The 14,923-nt window shown below is 42.3% G+C and overlaps 1 protein-coding gene across 4 annotated transcripts in view; it reads right to left on the bottom strand.

The window, feature by feature from the left end:
* Positions 1–14,185, bottom strand: part of LOC140268255 (TSC22 domain family protein 2-like) — a 37,391-nt gene extending 23,206 nt beyond the window's left edge. For 2 of the 4 annotated variants that reach the window (XM_072363015.1, XM_072363016.1), the window contains exon 1: positions 11,662–14,182. In XM_072363015.1, coding sequence (XP_072219116.1) covers positions 11,662–13,496 — 1,835 coding nt within the window. In that variant the 5' untranslated portion in view covers positions 13,497–14,182. Of the gene's footprint in view, positions 1–407; positions 777–6,580; positions 6,709–11,661 lie in introns of those variants that run through there. The other 2 variants (XR_011907523.1, XM_072363017.1) reach the window with 2 other exon arrangements.
* Positions 14,186–14,923: the final 738 nt, after the last annotated feature.

Raw genomic sequence — 14,923 nt, 5'->3', positions numbered from 1 at the left:
GGGGGGGGTTAAAATGTTACTTTTAAGAAGAGAAACCAGAGCAAACCAGGCACAAGTTATTATTCAGAGCAGAGGAGTTTTCTACATATATGAGCACACTTTGAGGTGATACCTGAAATTAAAATACTGCCACAATGTGGTATTTAACATTATCTCCTGTGTAAGCTACAAGGACAGTGTTCTATGCAAAGGGATGTATGTTGTGGGCGGGAAAGGAACCCCCCCCCCCCAACCCCACCCCCTTCCACTGTTGACACACACACCCCCCTGAAACACACACATTTAATGTATTCCCGATTCATGCTTTACAAAACAAACTGGGTCTCTCCCACATTCACACAAATCTAAATGAAAGACCATATACACACACACACACACACACACGCACGCACGCACGGGAATGAGGAGCTGATTTACAGCATATGTGTGAATATCACAGCAGCCAGGGCTCTTTTCCTAGAAATCTCTGGCACAAACTGCCTTTGTCATATTACCTCATGACTAAACACTCTCGCTCTCTGCTACAGTTCTGCTTAATATTACTTTGTGGGCATCAGTGCAAAAGCTCCCCACATGCACACGTGTGGCGGGCGCACACCTCCACAGAGAGTCTTTCTCTCGGCTGAAACGCAGAGCTCTGTGTAAGTCTGCAGTCAGCTGAAATCAACTAAATCAGATGACTTGAAGTCTTCTTAGTGAACAAGGCAAGGACCCGAGTCATCGTTCCCTGTTTTCAAGTAGCAAACACTCTCCTCTCAATGGTACCCTTTGTAAGTCTGAAACACAACAAGTCAATATCCGTTTATGAAAGCCACTCTTTGTTAACCAGTGAGTTCAGCAAAGGCAAAAGTGCAGTTTCCGCCATAAGTCCCAAATACACAAAACCTGCCGGATATGTACAACACAAGAAAAATCTCCCTTTTGCCTTTACATCTCTGGATCAACGTGCATGAGCTAAACTGGAAAAAAATATGGTTACACATGCTCAGGCTTTGCCATATACTGCCACAGCAATTGTGTGACCTTGTGGACAAAAATTACCTTTTGGCACATTTTTATTGGTTGATGTCACACATCTGGCTTAGAGCATGAGACTCTTCGCACTCTCCCTATCCCTTCTGTAAACCAGTGCCTGTGTCACAGGTTCAGTTACAAAATGCTGGGCCTCCTAATAAGTTAGCCAACTAAAAGATCATATGAAAAAGAAACGGCAGCTCTTTTCACATTTAAGTAGAGTCTTCTTTATGAGAAAAAAAAACGCTGCTCTTCTTCAGTAATTCACACATTACAAACAGAAGCGGTTCAGCTTCGCATCACTGTGTGCTTTCACACATCAAGTCGGCATCAAAGACTCAAGAGACAAAAGCAACGTTGGTTAGAGCGATGCATGCTATGACAGTCGACACATGGCCTATTTTACGCTCAGTGGAGTATAAGTGGCGGATAAGCGTCGACCATGACACTGACGCGCAACAAAAGGCAACTACAAACATTACAGCATTTCCTCACTTTGCTCTCTTTTTCCTGTTTAATTTCTCAACTGATATTATGTACATGTGACATTATTGCGGTTATTAACTTATGTTTCCCTGTTCCAACATGTATCCTTCCTGAGTCTGGTTCTGCCAGAGGTGTCTTCCTGTTAAAAGGGAGTCGTTCCTTTCCACAGTCGCCACAGGCACGCTCAGGACGGGAGATTGGACTGAAGACAAGTTTCGGTGCAATCTGTTGGTTTCCTTAGCTAGGATATATTGTTTTTGAAATTGGCTCTATATGAATTAATTGGATTATTTTGAAATTACTTAATTGGATTTCATTGGGTTATGATTACAATGAACTGAATTCCAATTGGCTTAAAATTGGACTATATTATTTAAGTGCCTAGAGATGACATTTGTTGTAATTTGGCGCTATATAAATAAAACTGAATTGAATTTAATCAAATGAGAACAACAAGGAAGGAATATTTCTATTGCAAACACAATTCTGCACTACTAACTGCTTTAGTGAATAGTGATAAGGTTGAGGCATTACACCACCAAATTGGGAGAGGCAGGAAATAGACGCAGTGGATACAGAGGAAAGAGTGAGAGCCTCAAACCGGGTACTGAATCCTCTCACTGTTATGCTCATGAGGTGTCAGTTTCTCATCCATACATCTACCACGGAGGTGAAGTAGGTCAAAATGATTCAGATTTCAGTGCTTGAGCAGGTTTTTATTCCCCCAAGCCAGTTTTGGGTTATAGTTGAGAATGAAGGAGGATATAGTGACAGCACAATCATGGTGTAGACACCAGAGGAGGCACCAACTGAAAAACAAGAAACTTTATCACCATAACTAAAATTAGCACAGGAAAACAATTTCATTCTAGGCCAAAATTCTCAAAATTTCCCTTCTTTAAGAGAATTTACAAGTTATGTCGATGTGGAAATGGGTCAGTGACAATATGCTTTTAGGAATTTCTAAATCTAAAACATTAATTTCAGCTGAAGAGGAAGAGCTGTCGCCTACCCATAGGAAGGTCGGTTGTTTGAAACGTCATTGGGCAAGACACTGAACCTCACGTTGCCTTCCAATGTCTCCATCATATGAACGTATGTGAATGCATAGATGAAAACCCTGTATAGTACTTAACACTAAGGCGTGTGTGTGAGTGAATGGGTGAATGTGGCAAATAGTGTTCAAGCACTTTGAGTGGTCAAGTAAACTAGAAAAGTGCAATACAAGTACAGTCCACTTATCATTTTACCATGAATTGTGGACATCTATGTAGCCAAACTCATTACTCTGAAGAAAAACCGAGATAATGATAGAAACTGGGTTAGCAAGACCGTAAAAAGACTTCACATAAAACTTTATGTCAGGGTTTTCCATAAGGATATGAATTGGCCAAACAGTGGGAGAAACGTTAGGAGAAAAATTTTTAAACACAAAATCCAGATTCAGTCATGGTCTAAAGGCATTATTCTATCATATGCAATTATCCTGATTATTACATAATCAAATGGGATAAATTTTGGAATGGAAGAAGAAATCCTTTTCTGCATGAGCGCAATCATTTGAGTAGCTGAAATCACTACAAGCTCAAAAATCTTCCAATAGACAAACCTTATCACTTTGTTGGAGGTACTCTAGGTTTTATCCTGCCTCTTTACTGCCATCTTTACTTCCACTCAACTTCAAGTTCAAATCATGCTGCATTCGCTGTACCTCAGAAGTGGGAAGTTAAAACTGTTTTGCTTTTTGTTTTGTTATTACAGCAAATTCTATAAAACTTACTCATGAAAGAAGTCAGAAAACAATGCTCCATCTGTACTTTGATAAGGAAATGCAGCTTCTTAGCTATCTATCCGTCTATGAATACATGCCCAGAGTGGTGTAAAAAGAGAGTGGCGACACTCCCATAGACTTCTATAGAATGAAAGGAATGCAGAATAATAATAACAATAATCAGCTTGTAAGGCACTAATCTTTGCAGTCAGCCTTGAAGGCAGCTGACTGAATAATGACATGCAATATGAAATCATCATTATCCCAATAATTAGCCTGCAAGGCACTAATTTCTCCATTCACTCTTGAAAGTAGCTAACAGAACACTGAAAAATATGCCTTTTGTATCAACAAACTAGCCAAGCTAACATTTGCAGTAACTTGCAATTAAAATAAAAAATTTCAAGCAACTCAACTAACCAGTTTATTTACAAAAATACTGTATAGTCCTCGCACTCGACAGGTGTCGGTGAGCTGATTGATTGTGCTGTAGCTCGCGATCTGATTGGTTGTTGTTGGGTGCTTGTGAAGCCTCCCAGACTAAGCAGCCTTACCAAACTTCCAGGTCACGTAAACCCAACCAATTAAATATTAAAATGAAATTCTGTCCTGGTGCCCATTTTTCCATTTCGTATTTTTGATCTGAGCCTAAAAGTAAAAACCAGGTATCTTTTAGTTTTTGGTGTTTTAATGAAAAACAAAAAACAAAATAACCAGTCAATTTTTCATTATTTGATTTTTGATAGTCAATTGAAAATGGAACGAACGAATGATACCCTGATTTAAATGCAGCACAAAAATAAACTTGTATTATCATTAAACTTTCTGTAATTGTTGTTGACGTTTGCCTCCAATGACCAAAATAAACACAAGAGAAATGGACTGACAGTGAAACCGAGGGTTGATTAAGCTAATACACGTTGGGGGGGATTTAAATGGGTTTTTTTGGGTCAGTGTATGAACCTGCCAATTGGTCATTATGATATTCACTTAGATATGTGACTCACAACAAGATGGTGCCTAAAAGAGCAATCAGTACCAACTGCCCGTGGCTGAACTGCAGGTTGTATTTGAGAATAATATTTCCTGTCAATGGTGTAAAATCATGGAGCTTTTATACTGTATGTTTGTGATATTTTGACCAAAGAATGTCATAAATTAAGACTTTAAGACCTCAGGAAATTATTTCAACATCTGGAAAAAAAGAGCTCCAGTGTCACTAATGGGATTCACAAATGTAAACATTACTGCAAAGAAGAATTCTGCTTCATTAGGAAATCCACAATGCAAAAGCATTCATACCTGACAAAACCCAAGCAGATTATAGAACAAAGATTATGAAACAAAATACAAGTTTTTGTCGGAAATTTTCAACTGAAAAATTACAACTGAAAAAGTTTACAAGTGAGACTGATGGTGACTTAAGTATGTTTCTTTGACAACACTGACCGTTTCAGTGTGTGTTCGCAATACAGTTTAATCACTAAATGGAGAAAACCGATTTGAAGATGTGGTGTGGTTGCTGTTCTGCAGGCTTTTGTTTGGAGTTCTACTTCCTTTGTACCGTCACCTGGCCTGCCTGGCTTCCTAGAACCAGATGGACAAGCTGGGGACCAATCTGGGGACCAATCTGGGCTAGTCTGACTGCCTTTTGGCGCTTGAAAAGTTACTGCGGCTAAGAAGCCGTTTTCAATAGCGCAGAGCCGTGCTTCAAATTCAGGAAGCCTTGCCTCAGGGGAATTGCTCAGCTAGCTGACATAAAAATTGCTTATTGGCATTGTGCATGCCGATATTGCGATAATGATGCATTTTCAATACATCATGCAGCCCTAATATTTGGTCTTGTAAGACCGGCAAAGAACATTCTGTACGCAGCAGCTTATTGCAGCAGGTTAGAGCTTGAATGTAATGATTTACATAATGACAGAAGCAGACTTGAACACAAAAAGAAAAAATATTTTCTACATTATTTACTCCATAACTTCTCTCCATCTTGATCTTAAAAGGTTATATAAAAGTGTACAACACTACCCGTTTAAGTTCCCTTTAAAAATCTGAGAAGAACACAATGCCAGCAATCTATACTTACTGGCAGATGGACATTTATGAAAAGTTTTTTGCCGCTACTGCAGGAAAAAATATCAAATGTTACCACCAGAAACCAGCAACAAGTTACAAAGAAAAACAAAGCCTTCAGCACCCCCGCCTCCTCAAGTACTCAAGTCACAACTAAAGTCATCTCTCAGAGCAAGCGGTTGCCATTACATTCTATTTTTGGGCTAATCTTTGCACTTCTTAAGGTGAAAAGAGGAAGCACAAATGGGATAAAATAACTTTCAGTACACGTAAACTGCGAATGAGTTTTAAAAGCTAAAATAATGCTGCTACTCTGAAAGAGGAACAACCCTTCACTTAGCCGGCTTTCAGCAGAGCAGCAGCTATTTTCAGTCGAAACAATCTATCATAATACTCTTACCCCATGTATCATGGAGAAATACCGAATCAAACCTTCATTTCACATAGCTTATCACTTAATTCATATTGATGTTCAAATCTTGAGTGTAAGATGATTATAAAATGTTATAAAGAGACGCAAAGAAGAAAAATAAAGCTGGTAGTGGGTCCAAAGTGACATATACAAACATCAAGTTGTCGAACATCCCATAATTTGCGGCTTCTCATATAACAGGGCTGCACCATAATACACTGCACTGCATGCACAACAGGGCTGTCCCACCAAGTGGAATGCAGCAATCACTTATTTAACTGTACCATTTCTGCTGTGGCATGTGAAAAAAAAAACATTCAACTGCCCAAATGAATAGTCTCGCCTCTACTTTTATTTACCTGGTGGTGTCATAGTTCTAACTATAGTTCAAATGATGTGGAAATAACTGACAGAGGCAGTAAACATGATTTACTTTCAGGCTAGTACTAAAACAAGCATGCAACATAGCAATCAAGGAAGCACAATGACTCAAGAAGACGTGTATGCTGTGTCGTTATTTGAAGATTTTATAAATTGTTCTATGATTTATCAAATGAAACCTGAGGTGAAACAGTATTTGGAGCAACTTCTATATCATGCTCAGTTGGTAAAAAGACAGAGGAGCAAAACTGCTGAAAGTGAGTTTCGTTAATCCTTTGAGTAACTCGAGTTCCACTTTCCAAAAACAAGATAAGCTTAGCTCAGAAAATGCTTGTTATCAACACCACAGTACAGCACATCCCCTGTTAGAGAGGCCATTAAAACCTTGTCTGAGTGGGTGATGTTCCTCCACTTGTCAGAACAGCGTCGGACCTCTGTACCTGGCATGCAGGTGATGACTGAAGCAGAGATGACGGATATACAGACAAGAGGAATCAGTCAAACCAAGAACACTGGCTCAAAGACTGAAAGGTGACTGGGATCAAGGAGGATGAACAACTTGACTCATCTACACAGAGCTCATCCACAGGCAGCGATCAAAGAAAGAGAAGCAGAAGTTAAAATGACATTGTTAAATGGACCTAACTCTGCAGGGTTATTACTAATTATAGGTGGAGGTGCTATCACAGCGTACACAGCAGCAATCTCATTAAAGACTTTAATCACAACTGGGGCCCAAAGATATAGGAAAAAGAATGCGTTCACTTCCACCTCAGTGAGGCACTCTCAATGAAATGTGCCCACTAAATGTCATATGATATGACCAGAGAGCCCCAGTGCGGAAGCAGGGAGTGAGCTAAGGAATATCTACTGAATAGAAGGTGGAGAGCAGTGTGAGGGACAAAGACTAAAAACAGGATACAGCAGTTAAGAGGAGAGGTCACCGAGGGGAAAACCCTGCTGCACACGTTGTCTCTTGGAGTCATGATAACACACACACACACACACAAACAAACATATTAATGGCTGTGGTGAATTTGTCCAACCATTATTGCCACACGAGGCTGCTTTCCTCAGCGAGTGTCCCCCTGCCCCCCCAACACTGACACTCGCGCACATGCATAAGAAAACGCCTCCCCTTAAAGACACACCCCTCCACCCACACATCGCAGCCTCTCAATTCAGTGGCAGCAACTACATCATAGACCTGGACACCCCTCCCCTCTAAGGAGCCTAATCTTACATAAGCTCCCGTTATGTGACGACAATAACCCAAAACCTCTCAGCACAAGTTCAATTACAAAGATTTCACATGCAATAAATCTATGGAGAAACGAAGCAACCATCCATCATTGTACACCTTGGGACATAAAAGAATCTGTTAAACCTTAAGCTGAGTGAACCATATTCTAAGTATGACAACACTTTCAGTCTCTTGTTAAGTTATCGATTTACAAAACCCCGAAGTTTTTGCTTCTTTTTGTTGCCAGTTTCTTTTGGGTGATTTTTAGTGTCTTCGCTGACCAACTTCAAGGTACTCAGAAAATATAAACAATATCATCATTTGATGCCAGCAACACACTTGAAAAACTTGATTAAAGTCATGTTGACCACGGTGTTACATCAACCTTCCTCTTAGATTAACATTTTAATGGTTTGGTAACGGAGGATATTTCAGAGGAATATGCACCCATTCTTGCTGAATATCAGTTTTCAGCTGCTGAGAATCATCCGATTCTCCTATCGATGAGGCTCTATACATTTTCAAAAAGAGACGGATTTGGACGGGCACGCACAGTGTCACGACGCCATGCTGTCGAAAGTCGTGGTGAATGAGTTGTCGTATTGTCCTGTTCAAATAAACACTTACCTCCCAGAAATAAAATGTCATCTTGATGGTATCATATGTCTCCACAACATTCTATTATAGTCATTCACAACAATGGTAACTTTGCACATGCAAGTCACCCATGCCGTCACAGAAGCTGGCTTTCGGATGGTCTTTCTCATCTTTAGCAAATAGATCCAGACATCCATGTTTTCCAAAAAGCAGCTGGGACCTGGACTCATCTGACCACAGAACACGTGTTCACCGTCTTTCTGTCCATCTGACAGACCAGAGTTGATGGTATGGCTACACCTCTTTGTGCAATACAGTTTCAGATTTCATTTTTGAATGCAGTGGTGGGCTGTGTTGACTGAAAAAGGCCTTCTCAGGTCATTCTGATTCCATGTGGCTGTAACGATCATGGTGACATGACGGTTTGCAAACGGATGCACACATGGTTTTTGTCTTTGAATTTATGCAGAAACTATCTGTAGATGCTGAAATACCAAAGAAAAGAACGCATTGAGAATCATTTTTTTTTTATTATTTTTTTTATTAAATGTACTGATGATTCTCAGTTCGAGTTTGGCACAAAGTGGTGAATCGAAACCCATCTATTCACGAAGACACGAAAACTTTGGTGATCTCCCTTTATATCCAATCCTGATACCCTCATCTGCCATTAATTCATCTTCATTCATTTTCTATCCTTTTTTCATTCAAACTTTTTGAATACATTCAAGTTGATCAGTGAAGACAATGAAAATAATTTCCTTTATCTATAAAATAAACAAATAGGTTAAAACAATTTTACTACAGATTTTTAAGTGCATCTGTTTCTGGAAATGAGTTTTGCATTTTAGGGAGTATGAAAAAAGAATATATATTTGGTCCTAGCAGACAGTCTTCCCAGGCTGTGAATGCTGCATCAACGTTAAACCCTCCTAAAACATGCAGTCAGTGCCATTTAATACATGTAATATTGTTCTGTGCCGTACAGAAGACGGTTTGTTTGAGCAAAGGGGTGTTTTGGTTGCGTGTCTTGTGGGGTAGTAAATGGCCAATGGTAAAGTGAAAAAAGTAGAAATTCAAGAAGTTTAAAAAAAAAAAAAAAGAAGAAGAAAGCTGGGGGCGGGAGAGGTGGAGATGTGTTAGGCATAGCTAAAATGCCTTCTGAAGAGACGCACGCTGAGTTTCACTCAGCAGCTTCCTCCACCTCTTCTGAGCATACCACAGTTACTGCAGCAAAGGAATGTCATTCAGCACTTTATCTGTACATGAACAACTGTGATGCCGTGTCTGCCAGTCAATCAGTGAGATAGATGGTACAAAGCAGAAACTGCACTGATGCTGCACCAGAGAGGAAGGGGTGGAGTGTGGCGTGGCAGGGACACTGAATGACTTCTTGGCTACAGAGCAGGTTTAGCATCAAATAGAGCCTATAAAAGTTCAGTCGAAGCCTGCGCTGCAAAAGAAAAGGATCATGACAACAAGCAAAGTTGGTTGGCACACCCCGCTCCCCACTGTCAGGTCTCTTATCAGCAGAATAGGACACTGTGGAAAGACTACTGCTCAGTGTCTGATAGGGCTCAGCTGTCAAAAGAGCCCCTCGCTCTTATCAGCATGGGAGCTGGGTCATCTCACGAGTGAACATAGGTACTTCAAAAACACACAGCATGAAAACAGTAGCACTGTAACAAACTCAAATAGGGTTCCAAATGGCCAGGGGCCTAATTACCTGGCACTGAGGGGACAGTCCACAGTGATAATTGGCCAGTTGTCTTTTTTCATTTTTCTTTTTTAAAAGGAAAAGGTAGATCATGTGAGGATGAGGGTGTTAGTTTACAAAGCTGAAACTGAAAGCTGTAAAAAGAATGCAATAACTCCACTATGGTCTACATCAGAGGTATTAAACATGTCAGGCATGTCACTCCACTGCTGACTGGGAGAGTTGCAGGGGACAGTCACGAGGGAAGGGTATTACATGAGAAGAAACAGGGTGCACACACTGGTGTTGGTTATTAGTGAGCTCACTGAGTTGACCCAATTATCACCAGGGTCAACTGTTGTAAGAGACACCTGTAGCGCAAGGTACTTGGACACCCTAATGGTTTGTCAGGAACATTTTGGTTTAACGATTCTGCTTCCTGAGTCCCAATAAACCAGATATGAAAGCACAGACACAAGAGCAAACACAGTATTTAAAAGGTAAGATTTGGCGTTACATGGGCTTATTAGCTCCAGTTTCAATTGACCATTAAAATGCATAGAAACCCTCAAACTTATAACTCCAAAACAATCTTTTCCTGCGATACCGATCTGTAGGAGCTGGAACAATTGAGTCAGCCAAAATGTAAATAATATCAGACTAGAAAAGAAGTCAGTTCTGGGCAAAATTATAGTCCTGATTTGACCCACCAAAGCATGATGAGACCGGTAGGTTTTTAAATTTTACTCAGATAGAAGTAAGGTGAATGATATTTCTGTATTTTGTTATTTCTGTAAGGATTACGGTTTCCCAGGAGGGTGGTAGTCCAACTTTGGTCTTCATATCAGTTATACATAGTATATCGTGTGTGTTAAGAACTGTTGAAACCACCTTTAAGTACACATGACAAACTGAAATACTACAAAAATAATGTTGAAGAGAGAGTCAACTCAGATGTGAAGGGAAAAAAAGTACAGCCAGTGTTCTGCAGCCTGCCTTTCCTGTATATGCTCTACATTCTGTAAGATTTCATGCACCTGTGTGCCATCTACTACAACTGTGAGATGATTACTTTTGGGAGGAATAATTGCTGTATATAGTCAAAATAAAACAATCTGCTACATGTTACATTTACATAGACTATTAAACAGCATAACCTCACTGCAATATTATTACAAATTGCATTTATTTCAATGTACAAAAACCCTTCTGTTGAAGTATCTAATGGGGGTGCACGTTCAAACCATGTTGTTATGACTGGAGAAAAACAAAATCCAAGACTCTTCACTGTGTTTATTTTAGAAAGTATTTTCCAGAGCAGGAACGAACTTATTAAAAGGTCAGGCATGCGTCACATTTACGGGGAGCAGGAGGCTAACACAACATTGAGTGCACTCGCACTCTTTTGAGGTTTGCTTTAGAGGCCATCACCTCACATGCTGTTCTGAGGGGCGACAGCTAATGTGAGAGTAACAGGTTGGCAACACGAGACCTGTGACACTTCCATGCACTCACAACGCAAATACACAGGCTTACACAAACACTCACAGTAATACACGGGTTATGTGTGTGTTTAACAAGTAGTTGTTTGAGCTGTGGAAGCCACAGACGCCTCAAGTGATCTATGCTCTGCTTATTTCTTCAAGCCCTAATAAGAAACAAACATATTTCCTTCCTGTGCTCTACTACCTTGTTCCTTCTACACACCCCCTCTCTCTAAACCTCCTGAAGCTAGGGGGAAACCCCTGCCCCCCTGATAAGCTAGATGACTGATGCTAACATACTCAGCACTGCAGTTTATTTAGACTTGTCATCTTCCTGTGATCGCGGTAAATGGCTAACGCCTACCATAATAATCTTACCCCAGCTGCACACTGAAGTGGGCAGTTAGGTTTTAAACACTGAAAGAATGATGATCACGCTGTCAAGCTTAACAGAAATGACAGTTTTCAAACACTTCATATAAAGATGTAGAGACATGTTACCTGTCCTCCTCCCCGTCGACAGGTATGTGGATTCCAAAGAGGCTGTTGACAGTCGGAGTGGTGAGCTGCAGGGTCTCAGGCATGAAGGGCTTCACCGGTTCCCTCCCAGAGACAACCGGAGACTGTGCATTGACCATCCCCCCCAACTTCATTCCACCACCAGCTTCCATCATTCCAAATCCAGTCGCTGGGAGGCCCTGCACCCCCAAAGCCACTGGAGTCTTGCTGTGAGTTATCTGACCAGGAGGAAAACTGGAGGTTGTCACATTTGGCATAGCTGCACTGGAGGCACTGAGCACAGCAGTGGGCACACTGGCGGGTGCACTGGAACTCATTGCAATGGCAGGCACATTTTGTACACCACAGGTTGCAGGGTGGCCATGGGGATGCGGTTTCCCAGCAGCAGCATACTGACTCACAGTCTGCTGCGTAATAGTGGATCCACCAACCAGCATCGAGCCTCCGGTAGCTCCCTGCCCCATAGTCTGCTGCTGCAAAACAGCTGGAGCCGGTTGTCCTGCAGATGCAGATCCCCCTCCTGCTCCAACAGCATCTCCAACCTGACTTGGCACAGAAGCTGCTCCAGAAGATGGAGGCATGGGACCTTGTCCAGCAGACTGCGGCCCTGCAGGGAGGGACTGGCCAGTGGCATGCCCTGGAGGCATTGGTGTAGACTGTTGCTGCTGATAGTACTCAGTCTGGTTCTGCATTAATCCAGATGACTGGCTGGTCAACTGATGGCCAACAGGAACCTGCTGCTGGTGAGGGTACGCAATGGGCTGAGCTGACGGAGGCATGATAGGGGACTTCTGTATGTGAACACCAGACTGAGGCAGGCCGTTTTGTCCAACAGGTAGCACGTTTTGTGTAGCAGGTGGCTGGGAACCTCCAATAGTTGACTGAGCTGGGACTGCTGTAGGCTTCATGCCGGAGAAAGAACTGTGCGTGGCTGAGCTGCTGACACTGTGTTGCGAAGCGCTGTAGTTCTGATGCAGGATTTGCTGCTGCGGTAGTGTCTCCACTGAAATCATGCGAGTGGAGGAGTGACAAGCATCTGCTGTGGAGCCCAAGCCCAAACTTGCGTGCGTTGCTGGGGAAACAACAGATCCTCCAGTCAGCCCGAGCCCACTGTCTCTGTCTGCAGCAGGGTCCAGAGTTACACTCGCATGTCTTATGCTATCTGCAGTCCGACCAGCGAGGGAGGCCTCAGAGTCTTTCTCATAAAACTCTGTACATGTCCACCTGCCTCTTCGAAAGGGTTCTCCAGTACCATGATCAAGTTTAATGACCCTGAAACGTGAAGAGCAACTCACTGTAGAGGTGGCTGGAGGTGGAGTCGGACCGGTCACTGCAGCTGGAAGAGATGTGTTAACTGACACACCAGAAGGCCCAGCACTCCCTGCAGGAGGGGGTTGTTGCTGTACTCCTCCAGGCTGATTGATAGGGGGTACAACAGATGTTATGCCAATCCCCAGCAACGGCTGGGCACCTTGACTTGAGCCGGACACTCCCACTTTTCGTAATTCCCCAGCTGGATTGCTTAACAGCGGAGGCAACTGACTGGCCTGAGGTACGTTTGATGGTGCCGTAACACTGACCGCCTCTGCAGGCTCTCCAACATTATTCAGGGCTTCTTCTGACGAACTTCTGTCACAAGCAGGCTCGTAGTCAGCCCGTGACATGTCGTATATTTCCGACGACACGTCTTCAGTCCGTGATTCGTCTGGGTCGTCCAGACTCTCGGTGTCGTCGGCGGCACCTATAGCCGCCACCTGGGCCTGAGTCACACTTGTGATCTGAAAACAGCTCTTTTTCTTGGCCGGCATTTTCGACATATTGACAGTCTGATTCCAGGTCCCGTATGGCTATGTTTATATTCCGTCAAAAACAGACGACCAGATTAGAGCTTTTTAAAAGCTTAGAGCATATTAAACAGCACACTTGCACCTATTTTTCGTAGCCTACTTAGCTGTAATCAAGATGAATCTGCGCCATCCTCTTCCTTTCTCGGTCTCCTGTTGCGTCTCATGAGCAGTGAGCAATTTGTGTCGTCTTATCGAGCAATAAAGCTCGAGACGGTGATATAACTCGCCTGTATGACGACTGATACGGAGATCTCAGTCAGTCCGGACCGGCCTGTTTTTATCCCGGTTGTCCAGTTGTCGACCGGCCGTTTTCGCAGAGTGTTGCCCAGCTGCAGGAGCTACTTTAGGCTGAGGAGGGCCCGCAGCCCTTCACTCTCCGTACAAGCTAACAATTCAAACCAACTGACTGCCGCACACTCCCCCTACGTCGGTATGAGTATGTGAGACATCTTCCCAAAAGCGGTCCCGAATATCTTCTCACTTAACAAGCTTTAAGTCGTTCTTTGGCGAGACTTACTTAAGAATTCCCTGCGGTCGAGAGAGAAAGATGCAGTTAAAATTGTCGCTTAAAACAAATGATAATCTTCACAGCGCCTATAGCTACCTCCCTCTCTCAGTTACTCTTGACAAGATGGCTATGTTGTGTGCAGCCGCGCTGCATCGTGGGTAGGTAGTGCGCGCAGAAGTGTTTACGTACGAGTCGTCTGTGAATTCCTTTTAATGCTGCCTTCACCGAACCGTCGGAAAACTTAAAATACAAATCGCGCAATGCCTATCCGCGTAGAAATAAGCTTCAAAGCTTTTTATGAAACAGCAAATGCCAGTCACTTGATAGAATTGTCTTTTTTTTTTAACTAAAAATACAATAAGATAAAGCATAATGGAGCGATGTATTGATAATGTTCCTCTAAAAACTGGTTAAACTCTCTGGAGCACAGCATCATCCCAGATTTGACTTGTGGTCATTTGACTTAACACTTAGAAACACGTTCTACAAAAATTAAATTAAGGGTACCTGTCATTAACTGCCTGTCATGGCAAGTAATGACAGAAGATAAATGGAATTTATGATGAGCGCGTGCAGGCTATGTGAATAATTGATGTTGCTGAGAATTTTCCTTGTCGTTTGACCTTGTTTTGCAATGTATTTTTTTAAAAAAACATCAACTCACTTCAGCAACGGCTGAACGACTCACAGCCTAGCGATCTCAGAGGGCACCTGAAGGCATCAACTCTCTATCCCTTTCACTTCTTGTTGACATTTCTATATTTTGCAGTGGTCCAGTTATTATCAGAACACCTATCGAGAAACACACTGCTGTGAGTTGTACAGTGGCCGCATAAAAACTGAAGACAGAATCTAAGACGTGTTCTTAAGCGTGGGTTCTTTGTTTAGA

Source organism: Leuresthes tenuis, unplaced genomic scaffold, assembly GCF_036924035.1.
Source record: "Leuresthes tenuis unplaced genomic scaffold, fLeuTen1.0.hap1 SCAF_14, whole genome shotgun sequence".
In the NCBI taxonomy this organism is placed as follows: domain Eukaryota; kingdom Metazoa; phylum Chordata; class Actinopteri; order Atheriniformes; family Atherinopsidae; genus Leuresthes; species Leuresthes tenuis.
The sequence above is the reverse complement of the archived record's forward strand: the minus strand, read 5'-3'. Positions and strand labels throughout refer to the sequence as shown.